General features: G+C 43.1%; 1 protein-coding gene across 2 annotated transcripts in view; it reads right to left on the reverse strand.

Annotated features, from left to right (window-relative positions):
• LOC143027597 (angiotensin-converting enzyme-like) overlaps positions 1-15000 on the reverse strand; it is an 81170-nt gene that overhangs the window by 23995 nt on the left and 42175 nt on the right. For both annotated transcript variants that reach the window (XM_076188938.1, XM_076188937.1), the window contains exons 5-12: positions 14331-14474; positions 11381-11511; positions 8338-8446; positions 7246-7343; positions 6061-6242; positions 5229-5353; positions 3669-3838; positions 258-463 (exon numbers count right to left, since the gene is read on the reverse strand). In XM_076188938.1, the coding sequence (XP_076045053.1) occupies positions 258-463; positions 3669-3838; positions 5229-5353; positions 6061-6242; positions 7246-7343; positions 8338-8446; positions 11381-11511; positions 14331-14474 (1165 nt within the window). The remainder of the gene's footprint in view (positions 1-257; positions 464-3668; positions 3839-5228; positions 5354-6060; positions 6243-7245; positions 7344-8337; positions 8447-11380; positions 11512-14330; positions 14475-15000) is intronic.

Consider the following 15000-nt stretch of genomic DNA (forward strand, 5'->3'; position numbering starts at 1 on the left):
GAGGAGGAGGAAGAGTAGGAGGAGGAATAGGAGTAGGAGGAAGAGAGGGAGAAGGAGGGAGACTAGGAGGAGGAGGAGGAGGAAGAGGAATAGCAGGAAGAGGAAGGGAAGTAGGAGGAGGAGAAGGAGAATAAGGAGGAGGAGGAGGAGGAGAAGGAGAATAAGGAGGAGGAGGAGGAGGAGAAGGAGAATAAGGAGGAGGAGGAGGAGGAGGAGGAGGAGGAGGAGGAGGAGGAGGAGAAGGAATAGGGTCCCACCTGACATAGGGGACGTTGGCTGCCACGTGGTACTTGGCCCCGGGGTCGAAGAACTCTTCCCCCCGTTTTCCCTCCGGAGGACTGATACCCTGGATGGTCTCCCTGAGGTGCCACCACCCAGAGTTGAGCTCCTTCGTCGGGATGGAGCCGTCGTAGACACTCCAGCGGTACTTGTCGAGCAGATAGCCGAAGGGCAGGAAGGCCACCTAGAAAAGGGCACAAACGGTGGATATATGTACATGTACCTCACTCTCTATATATATATCTCTATATGTATGTGTACATGCGCGCGCGAGTGTGTCTCTCTCTGTGCGTGTATATTTACCTATAGGCAATTCACTCAAATAATCTCAGTCGATTCTGCGTTTTCGGTTGGCAGCCCTGCTCACACTTCACCCGCTGAGCTAGCTGAAACCTCAAGCCTCCTTAAAATATTTTCATATTTCTTCTTTTAGCTCAGTGACTATACGAGTTACACGAATTTCGTGTACATTTAGGGATGAAACAGTCCTTGTTCACCTATTTCAAATCTTTCCATCCCGATAGTACAAAGAAAGTAATTATAGCGAGTATAAGATAAGGAATATAATTTTAACGTTTATACAGCATTTTACTTATTATCGCTGTATCCAGTCATTACGAGGCTGGTTGTAAAATTTAACATGACTTCTGTGATATGAAATAGTCATGAATATGACTGTGCTTTCACATATCCCGTAAAGTGACACACAAAAGAGAAAATTAAAGGTTTATATGATTATCTTTTGATACTGGACGAATGGCGGGAAGCACAGCGTCTTGCTCCCTCCCTCCCTCCACCCCAATCAATCTCATGAGTCAAAATTGAACATGACTTGAGTACATACCGCTCATGGTTTTCGATCTCGATTAGTTTACGACTTTCACTATCTCATATTTATTATCTTCTTGAGTCTTTGGATACGGTTGTACCAACGTATATGGTCGGAAGAGTGACACTCAGATCGGACATTGAAATATGTAGATATGAAAAAGTTCGTGAGTTGCATCGTAACGAAGGGTGAGCAGGGCTGCCAACCGAAAAAGCAGGATCGACTGAGATTCTTTGAGTGAATTACTACAGTTGTATCTTACGGGAAGGGGAGCTATGCTCAAGTGTCCCGTCTTTGTATCTCGCAGTGTCTAGTTTGTTCTTAAATTCGTGTATAGTTTTTGCACACACTATTGTTTTATCCAGTTTGTTCCGCTTACCACCCCTCTGTGTGGAAAACTGTTTTTTTCAGGTCTCTTCTACAACTATCCTTTTTGAGTTTCTTATCATGTCCCCCTGTATTTCTCTTATCCCAATTTAGTAAGTTCTCTCTATCAAGGTTTTCTGTGCCTTTCATGATTCTGTAAATAGTGAGCAGGTCGCCTTTATCTCTTCCTTGTTCCAAAGTCGGTAATTATAATTTAGCCAATCTCTCCTCACATGACAGGTTTGAAAGTGTTGGGGCCATTTTCGTGGTTGCTCTCTGGATTTGTTTAATTTTTTTTTAAATCCTTTTTGGTACTGAGTGACCATAGTGTCGCAGAATACTCCAGTCTAGGCCTTCTTAGTGTGACTAGTATATTTCAATAATTTCTTCGTCTAAACACTTAAAAGCCACCTTTAATGATCTTAGCAAGTTGTAAGATCCTCCGACAATTTTGTTTATATGTTTATCAGGGGACATGTCATTTGAGATAATCACGCCCTGGTCTTTTTCAGATCCCACTTTCTTTACTTCCTTTGTTCCAATTGTGTATAATCCTGATATACATATATATATATATATATATATATATATATATTTTTTTTTTTTTTATACTTTTTCCGAACTCCATGATGCATTTCTTTATGTTGAAGTCTACTTCCTACTTTTGGCTCCATTTCCAAACCCTGTTTAGGTCTCTCTGTAGTCATTCACAATCCGTTTCAGTATTTACTTTCCTCAGCAATTTAGCAACATCTGCAAAGAAGCTCATGTAACAATCCACATCTTCATATATGTCATTCACATAAATAGCAAACATTATTGAAGTCAATACCGATCCCTGTGGAACTCCACTAATCACCTCCTCCCAAGATGAACTCTTTTCTCTGAGCACTACTCTCATTTTTCTGCCATGCAAGAAATTCTCCATCCAGTTTAGTAATTTACCTTGTATCCCTCCTATGTTTTCCAGTTTGTTTGTTTTTTAATAATTTTTGTGTGGTACTTTGTCGAAGGCTTTTTGTAAGTCTAGGAAAGCACAATCAGCCCATCCATCCCTTTCTTGTGCTATATCTATTAGTCTTAAGTAGAAACAGATTAAGTTTGTTGCACGTGATCTTCCCTGTCTGAAACCAAACTGTCTCGGGTTTATTATATTGTTTTCTTCCAGATGTTTTAGCCATCTATTCTTGACCGGGTTTTTTTCACAAATTTTGGCTACAGTGCTTGTAAGGGAGACCGGTCTGTAATTTGTTGGTTCTTCTTTGTTTCCTCCTTTATACATTGGTGCAGTATTGGCATTTTTTCAGTCCTTAGGTATTTTTCCTTCTTTGAGTAAGCAACTTATTATGTTATATATTTTGTCCATTAATTTTTCTTTACATTCTTTTAGTACTCAATTTACAATTCCGGCTGGGCCGTGTGATTTCCTGACATCAAGGTTCGTTAGTTGATCCATTATTTCTTTTTGTGTTATTGTTATTTCCCTCTTGGAGGGTGGTCGCACTTCAGTTCCTTCGTCCCAATGCTGTACTTTTTCTCTAGTGAAAACCGAGTTGAAGTGGTTGTTCATGACTTCAGCCATTTTTAAATCTTCTGTATATTCTATATTTTCCGTGGCGTAGTTTCACCATATCCTGCTTATTTTTAAGTTTGATGTATGAATGTGTCTGAGTATGTGTGTGTGTGTGTGTGTATGTATGTGTGTGTGTGTGTGTGTGTGTGTGTGTGTGTGTGTGTGTGTGTGTGTGTGTGTGTGTGTGTGTGTGTGTGTGTGTGTGTGTGCATGTGATTCACCATGGTCTTGGATCACGTGTTGGACTCGTGATCGGTAGACATTAACCCCCCGGATGAGAGTTCAGAGCTCGTATGACCGATCTATGGGTAATACTGTGACCTTACACGCACACACACACACACAACTCCCCGCCCACGAAAGTTGGAGTAGTGCCCCACAGCGAAGCGATACTGAAATTATTTCAGCCATGGGCGGGAATCGAACCTGTGTGTGTGTGTGTGTGTGTGTGTGTGTGTGTGTGTGTGTGTGTGTGTGTGTGTGTGTGTGTGTGTGTGTGTGTGTGTGTGTGTAATATTACAAAGTACAAAGCTCTTAGCTCCTCTACAGTGCGATAAGAAATCTCCCATTACTACCTCGAAACTGAAAGGTGTTCTAGACGCGGTGCCTCGAAGCACTCACCTTATCGAGGGCCATCTTCATCAAGAAGTTGATGTCGCGCTTCTCATCCTCAGTGTGCCTACTGTAGTGGGCAATCTTGGGCTTCTTGGTGGAAAGGCCGAGAACAGACTCGAGATGCTTCGGCGTGGACACCGACAAAGCCACCAAGTCTCCAATTGCTTCGTGGAAACCTTTTGGGAAAAAAAGGCCTGATTATACCAGAAAAAAAAAACAGTTTGAGAATAAACACACACTACTGTCTTTCCATCCTTTTTGCACAAGGAGGATAGTAAAGGCTTACAGTGTTAGTGGACCCCGCACTTAGTGGTACGCGATCACATTTCTGTGTTGTCGAAAGCCCTCGATTGTAACTACTCATTAATACTAATATTCCTACAACTCTTAATACTATTACAACTGCTGCTAGTACAACTACTACAACTACTACTACTACTACTACTACTACTACTACTACTACTACTACTACTACTACTACTACTACACACACACACGCACACATAAACAAACACACATAAACGCACACATATGGCTCGACGGCGCAGTGGTAGCGATCGCAACCGCTACTTCAGCTGTCCGAGTTCGAATCCCATCCAGGGACGGGGAGTTTTGTGTGTGTGTGTGTGTGTGTGTGTGTGTGTGTGTGTGTGTGTGTGTGTGTGTGTGTGTGTGTGTGTGTGTGTGTGTGTGTGTGTGTGTGTTTGTACGTGCCTGCGTGCGTGCGTGCGTGTGTGTGCGCGTGTGCGCGTGTGCGCGTGTGTGCGTGTGTGTGTGTGTGTGTGTGTGTGTGTGTGTGTGTAATTACCCAGAGATCAGGCATATATGAACTCTGAGCTCTCGTCCGGGAGGGTAATAACTGTCAATCACAAGTCCAGCATTTGATCCAAGACCAGGGTGAATCACACACACACACACACACACACACACACACACACACACACACACACACACACACACACACACACACACACACACACACACACACACACACACACACACACACACACACACACACACACACACACACATAGACAGACAACCACAAACAAGTTGAAATGTGCGAGTGTGTGTAGGGTCACAACATTACCCATAGATCGGGCAATATATAAGCTTTGAACTCTCACTCAGAAAGGTAACTGATGTTGATCACGAGACCGACACGTGATCCAAGAACATGGTGAATCACTTGGTGATTAACTTAAACACCCTTGAAAGACGAAGAGTGCGGGGTGATCTGATAGAGATATTCAAATGGGTCAAGGGTTTTAACAAAGGTGATGCAGGCAAGGTCTCGCATTAATTGGACAAATGTAGGTTTAAGAAAGAAAAGGCAAGGACTGGTTTACCAACGGAGTGGTTAACGAATGGAAAAGACTTAGTAACAATGTAGTGAGCGCTGAAAGTATTAGTTATTTTAAGAGAAAATTAAATAAGTTTATGGATAGGGATGAAAGGTGGCAATAGACATGGAACTGTCTATTTAGGCCTTATGGTCTTTTGGAGTCTCCTCAATTCTTATACTCTTATGTTCATATGGTCGTTCATACACACACCATCCCGTACCTGCATTGGCGGACTCCCTGAATACATGGGGTAGATTGCGGTAAGCCATGAAGTACTCAATGTGGCCCATCTCGTGATGAACCGTGATTAGGTCGGTCATGTCTACATCAGTGCACATCTTGATCCTGCGGCGGGGAGAAGGCGCCAAGAATAAACATCATTTTGCAGAGAAACTGCGAAGGTACTGCTTCAACGAACAGTGGTCAATAGTGTGGCAGGAACTTTTTATTGTATATCAAAGAAGCTTCTTTAAAAAAGGGCAGTTTTGAAATGAGATGAATTAAAACAATATTAATTTGTGATAAATGGGATGCTATGAACTTTTTAGTGTGTGTCAAAGAAATATCTTAAAAAAAGGGGGAGTTTCGTAATAAGAAAAGAACACTAATTTGTGACAAATGGGGTGGTAAGAATTTTTTAGTGTATGTCAAAAAACGCCGGGAAACTTCTTGACAAAACAAAGAGCATCATAAAAAGGATTAAAAGCCACATTAATGTCGGTGCACTGTAGAGGGAAAACTCTTTGATTCTCTAACTTTGAAAAGAAGGATAAGGTGAAGACTTTTTAGGACTTAGTGCAAGATCGCCCTATGCCTAATGAACACTCCTATGGCTGAGCAAAACCATCTGACGAAAGAAAAGTGTTGATAGTCGTGGGGCCTACTCCTTCTCGAGCGACATACTCTGACTTTGAAAGAAAAAAATAATGTGAGGACTTTTTAGGACTTAATGCAGGTTCACCCTATGTCTAACGAACATTCCCACGACTGGACAAAACCGTCTGACGAAAGAAGGGTGTTGATAGTCGTGAGGTCTTCTTCATTGATCTCACCTGTAGTCGTCACCCTCAGGTCCAAGGCAGAAGTCTTCGGCAGAGGCATGGCAAACGATGGGTTTGCCCCAGGCTGTGGCGTTAATGACGCTCTTGTCCCAGAAGGTTTCAGTCATTGGGAATAGCCCAATGCTCTTGAAGAAATCTTCAGCAGATTCGAACATTCTCTTTATGTCCCAACCCTGAAAAGGAAGAAGGTGAGGAGTCTACTCCAGGAGACACTGAGTGGCTGTGACCTAAGCCGTCATCTCTGCCCTGTTGTGGCAGGTAACTAACAGTCACTTCTGGAAATCGAAGAGGAATGCGGGATTCGAACCCACAACTAAGCGAATGCGAGACCAGCATGCTTACGATTACGCCACCAACGCATAGAGACGGATATTTGATTAACAGATGAAAGAAGGACGTAAAAAAGAATAATCTCCCTACCACCCGGGGGTACAGTCCCGAGGGACTGACATTCAGTCCCCGGACCGAGCCCAAGAGCTCTCTCCATTAAATTTAAGTGTGTTTCCTCTATTTACGTAAAGAGAAGTGAAAAACTGAGATGTAGCCCCATGGCTGGCACTTAGTCCTAGGATGCACAAACAAGAAAAAATGCATGGAAGTACACTGTTCTGGAAAATTACTTGAATGACAATTGGTTGAGCCGGACTTGGTTAAGCCATTTTAAGGTAAATTAGGCTAAGTTAGGGTTAGGTCAGTGTTTGTCACAAATACTGAGAAAATGCTATATATAACTTACATGAAAATAATATCTTATGACTATCTTTCAGTGTTATGCATATAAAAGTACAAACCTAAAATTTTGTAACCTGAGGTAACCTCAGTCAGTCTCCATATAGTCGTATAACCCCCCACCCCACCCCACCCCACCCCACCCCTATCCCTCGATGTATTTTGGTTTCAAGTTCCCCAACCAACCCAGGACCAGGGATTTCGACAAAGATATCTGTGGGTTTGGATCTCGTTAGATTTCTTGATACATTTTGAAAGTGGGGCCGGGAACTATGGGATTGGACCATGTAAGGTTAGATTAGGTCCGGTTAGGTTAGCTTAGCTTAGCTTAGTTTAGCTTAGGCTGGGTTAGGTTAGGCTGAGTAAAGTTAGGTTAGGTTAGGTAAGGTTAGGCTAAGTTAGGTTGATTTTATTTATTTATTTATTTATTTATTCGGAGCAACTCACGTTTTCAATCATGCTGTCCGTCACGTCGAACGAAGGGACGTCTGGGAAGGGCGCGACGCGGCGGGCCAGATTCGACCAGTCCTGAGCCCACATGTTCCCTGAAAAAAAAGGGAATAGAAAAGGTCAGTGAGGAGAGAACCCTCATTTTCTACTAAAGTACACTCAAGAACAACCTAAGTGCACTCAACAACAGCCTAAAAGGAAGCCAGATTCATATTATGCAATGCTCAATGAAAAAAGAAGTTTACGTCATGTGGAATTACTTATTAGTAAGGCAAGTGAGGAAATGATCAAATAAAGTGACCCAAAATAAAGGAAAATTAAGGAATGAACATAACCTTAAAGAAAGAAGATATTTGAAGTTGTAAATTTCTAGAGAGCAACATCGGTGACGTGAATGCAGAGTTCTATAAATGTAGATGAAGGTGTTTTAAGCGGGCTCTACACGATCACTATTATTGCGCAATTTTCCGTATTTTACAATATTATTGACGGTGTAGTGATGGTACAGAAGAATGACACAATATATTGAAGACATCAAAGGTACAGACCAAACACATGTACTTCTTCAATACCATCCCCACAACGTTAATATCTTACAATTTGGAATATTGTGCAATATTATTGATCGTGTAAGGCCCGCTTAACATTGCCCTTCAGTCCGTGGCGTTCTTTTAAGTCACAAAAGATGTCCCTTTAACTCCGGAATATCTTCCTTTTAGCTAAATTATATAATCTGTCAGCGGCTAGAATGAAGCCCTGTTCACACTAGCGGTTTGAACTGCACGGAAACCTCGGCTGTACCACATAGTCAAGGAAAAACTACGCGGTTGTATGAACGCCTCCATTGACTTATATTGTAATTGAACCCCCGCGGACGCGCGCACACACATACACACACACACACACACACACACACACACACACACACACACACACACACACACACACACACACACACACACACACACACACACACACACACACACACACACACACACACACACATATACTCTCCCCCTTCTCTCTCTCTCTCTCTCTCTCTCTCTCTCTCTCTCTCTCTTACCCTCTTACTCTCTTACTCTCTCTTACCCAGGACGTGCGCCGGGATGGGCTTCGTAGGGTCGATCTTGCCCGGATAAAGTTGGGCGAGGCGCATCCGAACGTAGGCGTGAAGCTTCTTGTAGATCCCGTCCGTCACCTGCGAACGCACCGGGAGGCAGGGAATCAAGTTGGCTTTAGAAATCCATCAAGTGGAGTGGAGGAATCTTGATTGAAGGGGAGGGGAGGGGAAGGGAGGGGAAGGGAAGGGAAGGGAGGGGAGGGGAGGGGAGGGGAGGGGAGGGGAAGGGAGGGGAGGGGAGGGGAAGGGAGGGGAGGGGAGGGGAGGGGAGGGGAGGGGAAGGTGAGGGAGGGGTGGAGATGGGAAGTGAGCGGAGGGAAAGGGAGGGGAAGGGAAGTGAACGGAGGAGAGGCGAGGCGAGAAGAGAAGAGAAGAGAAGAGAAGGAAGGGGTGAGGAAGGGAGCGGAAGGGAGGGAAGGTGAGTGGAAAGGAGAGGAGGGGAGGTGAGGGGAGGAGAGGAAAGGGGAGGGGAGAGGAGGTGACCGGAGGGAAGGGGAGATGAGGAGGGATTGGGAAGGGAGGGGAGGGAGAGTGGGATAGGAGGGGAGGTGAGCGGAGGGGAGGGGAGGGAAAGTGAGTGCAGAAGAAGAGAAGGGAGGGGTGGGGAGGGGAGCGGAAGGGAGAGGAGAGGAATGGAAGGGAATAGAGGGGAGGGAAGGGGAGGGAAGGGAGGAGAACGGAAATGGAAGGGAGAGAAGGTCAGGGAGGGGAGGGGAGGGGAGGGAAGAGAAGGGAAGAAGAGGAGAGGGTAGGGGAGGGGAGGGGAGAGGAGGGGAGGGGAAGTGAGCGGAGGGGAGGGGAGGGGAGGGAAAAGGAAGATAAGGGAAGGGAAGGGAGGGGAACTGAAGGAGAGGGGAGGGGATGGGAGGAGTGAGGACGGGATTGGGAGGGGAGGAGAGGGGAGGGGAAGTGAGCGGAGGGGAGGGGAGGGAAAAGGAAGATAAGGGAAAGGAGGGGAGGGGAGCGAAAGGGGAGGGGAGGGGAAGGGAGGAGTAAGGAGGGGATTGGAAGGGAGGGGAGGTGAGCGGAGGGGAGAGGAGGGAAGAGGGGAAGGAGAGGGGAGGGGAGATGACTGGAGGGGAAGGGGAGGGGAGGTGAGCGGAGGGGAGGGGAGGGGAGGGGAGGGGAAGTGAGCGGAGGGGAGGGGAGGGGAAGTGAGCGGAGGGGAGGGGGAAATGAGCGGAGGGGAGGGGAGGGGAGCGGAAAGGGAATGAAGAGGAGGGGAGGAAAGAGGAGGGAAGGGAGGGAAGGGGGAGGGGATGGGAGAGAGGGAAGGGAGGGGAAAGGGAGGGGAGGTGAGAGTAGGGGAAGGGAGGGGTGGCGAGGGATGTGGAATGGAGGGGAGAGATGGGGAAGGAAAGGGAAAGGAGGGGTGGGAGGGGAACGGAAGGGGGAGAGGGGAGGGGAGGGAAGGGAAGGGATGAGAGGGTTGGGGAAGGAAGGGAGGGGAGGGTTGGGGAGGGAAGGGAGGGGAAGTGGGGAGGAGAGGTGAGTAGAGGGAAGGGAAGGGAGGGGTAGAGAGCAATGTTCCCTCTAATATTTAGCTGTGAGGAGTGTACGCAGAAATTAGCTCGTGTGCAAACTTTGCCTTCTCTGTTTAAAAGTATATGCGGCGCACCCATGGCAGTTGAGTCATTTCGTTTGTATTGCAAGCACTAGAGTTAGAAGAGAGAGGGAGAGAGAGAGAGAGAGAGAGAGAGAGAGAGAGAGAGAGAGTGAGTGAGTGAGTGAGTGAGTGAGTGAGTGAGTGAGAGAGAGAGAGAGAGAGAGAGAGAGAGAGAGAGAGAGAGAGAGAGAGAGAGAGAGAGAGAGAGAGAGAGAGAGAGAGCAATTATTGGTTTGACGGTTGGCAAGTTAACATATTTTTAGATAATTTATAATTCTATGTTTGGGTAGAGCTTCTTTATTGAATGGATTTTAATATAATTTGAAAACCTTATGTGCGCACATTTTTTTATGTGCTCTAGTTGTAAAATATATGTGCACATGCGCACAGCTTAGAAGGAACGTTGGTGGGGAGGAGAGGAGAGGTCTCGTGTAGCCAATGTTCACGTGTTTTTTTTTTGTTTTGTTTTTTTAAGGGTTAGTTCGTAATCTCACGTGATGTCCTATTTTCTGATATATATATATATATATATATATATATATATATATACATATATATATATATACATATATATATATATATATACATATATATATATATATATATATATATATAAATATATATACATATATATATATATATATATATAGCCTATACATATGTATATCCTTGTAAATAAGTGTAAATTAAGAAACCGAGTGATTTGTTATATTATTTTTGTGCAAATAAAGAATAGAAACGAAACACCATTTTTCGTTCCTGGACAAAAGAAAGAAATTAAGAATAACTTTAAACTCGTTAAGTTTCAAAAAACCCAGAGGGATGGGGACGGGAGGGGAAGGAAGGTTGGGGAAGTTGTAGGTCTCTTGCAAAAAGAGATGCTTGGTCACAGCCAACCATAAGGTTTCACCCTTTCAGGTCCTAAACACAATTTTGTTGAGGTCGTCGTCTTGACTAAGGTACTCTTCATTCTATCTAATGTCTTATTGCTCCAACCTGCTTATGTCGACGTGTTAACAAGTCTTCCTAGACTACTGTGTAGTCTACGCGCTTTACCTTGGCAAAGATGTGTTACAAATTAATTATTATAGAAACTAGTGGATTAGTATTGATGGTAATACGTATATATCGCAGTAAAAACAATTATGAAAACCCCAAAATACAAAAAGTATTTAAACTTCACAAAGCTACTCCTGAAACACTTTAGAGGATTTCTAGTTAGTGTTTTTTTTTTTTTTTTCATTACTTCATGCTATGAAGAGAATTGACCTGGGAACGAAACCCAGAGGATTTACAATTGTGACGCACCTCCAGCTAGAAGCTTTACCACAACTCAACTATTGATTTTCATTCCCAAAGGGTTTGAGTCAAGTGTTCTCCTTCACCACTACGTCCCAGTGGCTCACCTGTTTGAGGGCATCATCCAGGCTCTTCTTGAACTGATCCTGGTCGAGGATTTGGGCGTCCTCGTAGGCGTTGGCCTCGACATCGGTCACGGTGTAGCCGTCCAGCCAGTAGTCTCCTGTGTCAGGGAACCCTGCAATGCGACCAGTGAAGAACAGTTAACTTCTTTCGTACTGAATGTCATCTTTCCTTTAAGTCTGAGTATCGAAGTTTTTCAACATTTTTCACTCCATACGCCCCCCCCCCCTTCATCAATTCTCAACATTCATGGGGCTCCTTTTCATTTTTCTACCAAACCACGCCCCGCAAAAAATATATATATACATATATATATATATATATATATTATATATATATATATATATGTATATATATATATATATATATATATATATATATATATATATAAAATAATATTAGATAAACAAATAATAATACAATTTTATGAAATGAAGCCCTTTATTTTAGTTCAAAGTTGACAATCATGATTAGCTTCTGCCAGGACATATTTTTAAGACTCTTCACATTATATAGATGTGTATGATTTGTGTGAGCAGGTCACGGCCCCCCTATATTCTTGCCATGGTTCCCTTGGGGGACCCCGTAGTCCCCAGGTGGAGAACCAATGGCTTATCGTTAGGTTATGCTATCCCTCTCCATGTCATCCCTTCAGTATCACTGGTGTTGTATGCAATTTGTAGTTTCCCACGAGTTTCTCAAACACAGGGGTTGTAGTCCAATTCGTTTGAAGGCACATTTTGCTCGGTGCGATTATTAGCTTACTGCTACCAGAGCCAATGGCGGGTGGCGCGAATCCTCCCTCTCTCCCTCTCGGTGTCATCCTATTTGGGTTAACGCGGTGGTTATAGATTAGGAAGGGGAGCCCCCATCCCCAGATTTAAGAAAAATTCGAAAAAAAAACAAAGAATTGTTTTATTGCATAAATGCATAGTAGGGATCTTGCTCTAGATGCTGGTAAAGTGTTTTTATCGTACCGCCATTTTTAAAGGGTTTAAAGGACCTACCCTCCCTCCCCCCGGCAGCCACATGCTGCGCACGACCATTGTTTACATACGTTTTGACCATATTCAACTCTATTTTTTTGCGTTTGATGCACTTATAAAGTTTTCTCTTACGTTCGGCATGCACGTGAGTATGTGGTGTGAGAAAGTTCAGCCTGCACGACTGGCAGTGGCCTGAAAGCCTTACAAAGTAAAGGACATGCACACGCTAGCTTGCCGCGTTCACTAATTTGCCGTGTGAAATTCGCATCTATTTTTCAGTGAAGAGAAATTTGAAGATATTAGCCATGCTTAAGCTATCCAAACAAAAGGCACACTTGTAGAAGATAAGAACGTCTACATTAGCAACTCAAGGAGAGAAAGAAAGAACCCCAGCATCAACTTTGTTATCACCACCTCCGCCACCATCACTAGTACTCCCTCCAGCAGCTCTCTCCCTGCCATCTACATCCACATCCTCAGCACCTGATCCTCTGTCCTCTACACCTATATCAGACACATTGCCTCTACGCAAACAACTGTTTGCTAACAAGTGGCTACAAGGATGCCTCCTTGTTGCAACACCTCGGGTTTAGAGTCTCAAACCTCACAGTGATGTCCCTGATGCAGCAAGAGCCTGTTCCAACACCAGAAAGAAAACCCAAGAAAAGAAAGAGAGCTGAATCCCAGCAATCAGACTACTTTGCTGGGTCATTCTAGACTAAGAACTCAAACTTTGCGACAAAGAGTAAGGTGGCGCCTTATGAGACCCTCACTTTGAGTGAATAATATCCTACACTGTAGGAGGGTACAAAGTACCTGAGTTACTTGAAAGATGCAAAATCATCATGAAAATACAATGGAACCTATTTTCAATGGTTCTTAGGAGGTCCAATGTAAAATTTAGTCACACTAAGAAAAAAAAAAAAAAAAAACTTTAACACCAGTTTCTGAAAAATGTAAGTTTTTGATACACAAAGTCTATTTCCTCCCTCAATTTTCAACTGATTTTTGCATATGAGGTCTCTATTGATAGCTAGATAAATGACAAAAAATTAAATAGAGATTTTTTTTGCATATGTTAAATAGAAATTTTTTAATAACGTGTCAAAGTCAAACATTTGCGTTTTTTCGATAATTTTTTATATTTTTTTTCCTCGGCGTTAAACAAAGATATTAAAAAAATTCTATTTTGTTTTTCTATATATGTATAAAATGAAAGACATCGAATAAAAATTGTAAGAGGAGATAGGATTTGAAAGAAACCCAAAAATATGGTATTTTTTTAGTTTTTTGTTAAAAAAAAAAAAAACTACTGGTCAGATCTGAATAAAACTCAAGCTGTGAAGGTTTCCTCAGACCTAGATATTACACAGAAAAAATCAGCAAGATCCTTCAGAAAAAGATTTTTTGGGTGGGGGCTCCCCTGATGATTATCAACCTCGTACTTTGCAGCTTGAAGTAAAACAGCCCCATCGTTGAGTGATAATTGCTCCAAACAAAATGTACCTTTAAGATCTAAAATCTTCAATAATTCAGGGCGAAAATGGCAAACACCTTTCGGGAAATATATCAGATAAGTAAATGCTTTCGATGTCTGAAATCCTCTAGTTTATTGATCTTTTCGGTTCCAATATTGGTGGATTCCAGATTCTAGATATCCTTATTAGACAGAAGGATCTGTATATCAGCCTATAGAGACATAAAACGTGCCCTACTAGGTCAATATTATTGCGCAATATTCCTTTTTTTTTAGGTTGGCGTGACATCACGTTGAAACTACTTCCTGATTTCATGCGTGAACAGTTTCAGACCGCCGCGCCGGGCCGATGACAGATCAAAAGATCCCAAGACGGACGGCATGCTCTTCCTTTGTAATCCTTTGTAAAATTGCGAAATAACATTGATCTCGTAGGGCCCGCATAAACCCGAGCTGTGAAGGGAGACCTACCATCCAGCTCTGCTGCTTTGTTGGAAAGCTCCACGAACTTGATGAAATCTTGTCTCATTTTCTTCCCCGTCTCGTCCCTCCACGACTTCCAGACATGCTCAAGCTCGTCCCATGACTTTGAGTAGGCCATGATGGCCTCGATGTCTGAAAAAACGTGAAGAAACACGAGTTAAGTCTACAAAAAACCATGGTAAGCCCTGTCAGTTTGAGGCAATATATTATATATATTATATTTTTTTTTTTTTTTTTTTTTTTTTTTTTTTTTTTACCCCTAAGGCCGAAGATTGGGTCTCCTCTACGCCTGGTCAAAGCTGTCAGGAACCAAGGCAGGAAGCCCACAGCGGGTCCCGGGAATCGAACTCATGAACACAAAATAGTATATAAACTAACATATAAATATCTAAATCAATTGGGAAACAAATAGATGAATATATTGATAACTGATTATTGATTTGGTAAATGAACTTTTAAACAATAAGAAATTAAATAAACGAATACAAAAAAGGCATTATAAGTTATATCTTAACGTTTATATTTTCCCCTTTTAGAGTTTCTATCCAAACTGCATGTCTCTTTTACACGGGGCAAGTTGAGAGGCAAGTCAAGTGTGCAAGTGGTTACTTGAACCGGAGAGGAAAGCGAGCAAGTACATGTGTTTGCAGGCCACTTT

Source organism: Oratosquilla oratoria, chromosome 8 (genome assembly GCF_046742065.1).
Source record: "Oratosquilla oratoria isolate Oo_2021 chromosome 8, ASM4674206v1, whole genome shotgun sequence".
NCBI lineage: Eukaryota > Metazoa > Arthropoda > Malacostraca > Stomatopoda > Squillidae > Oratosquilla > Oratosquilla oratoria.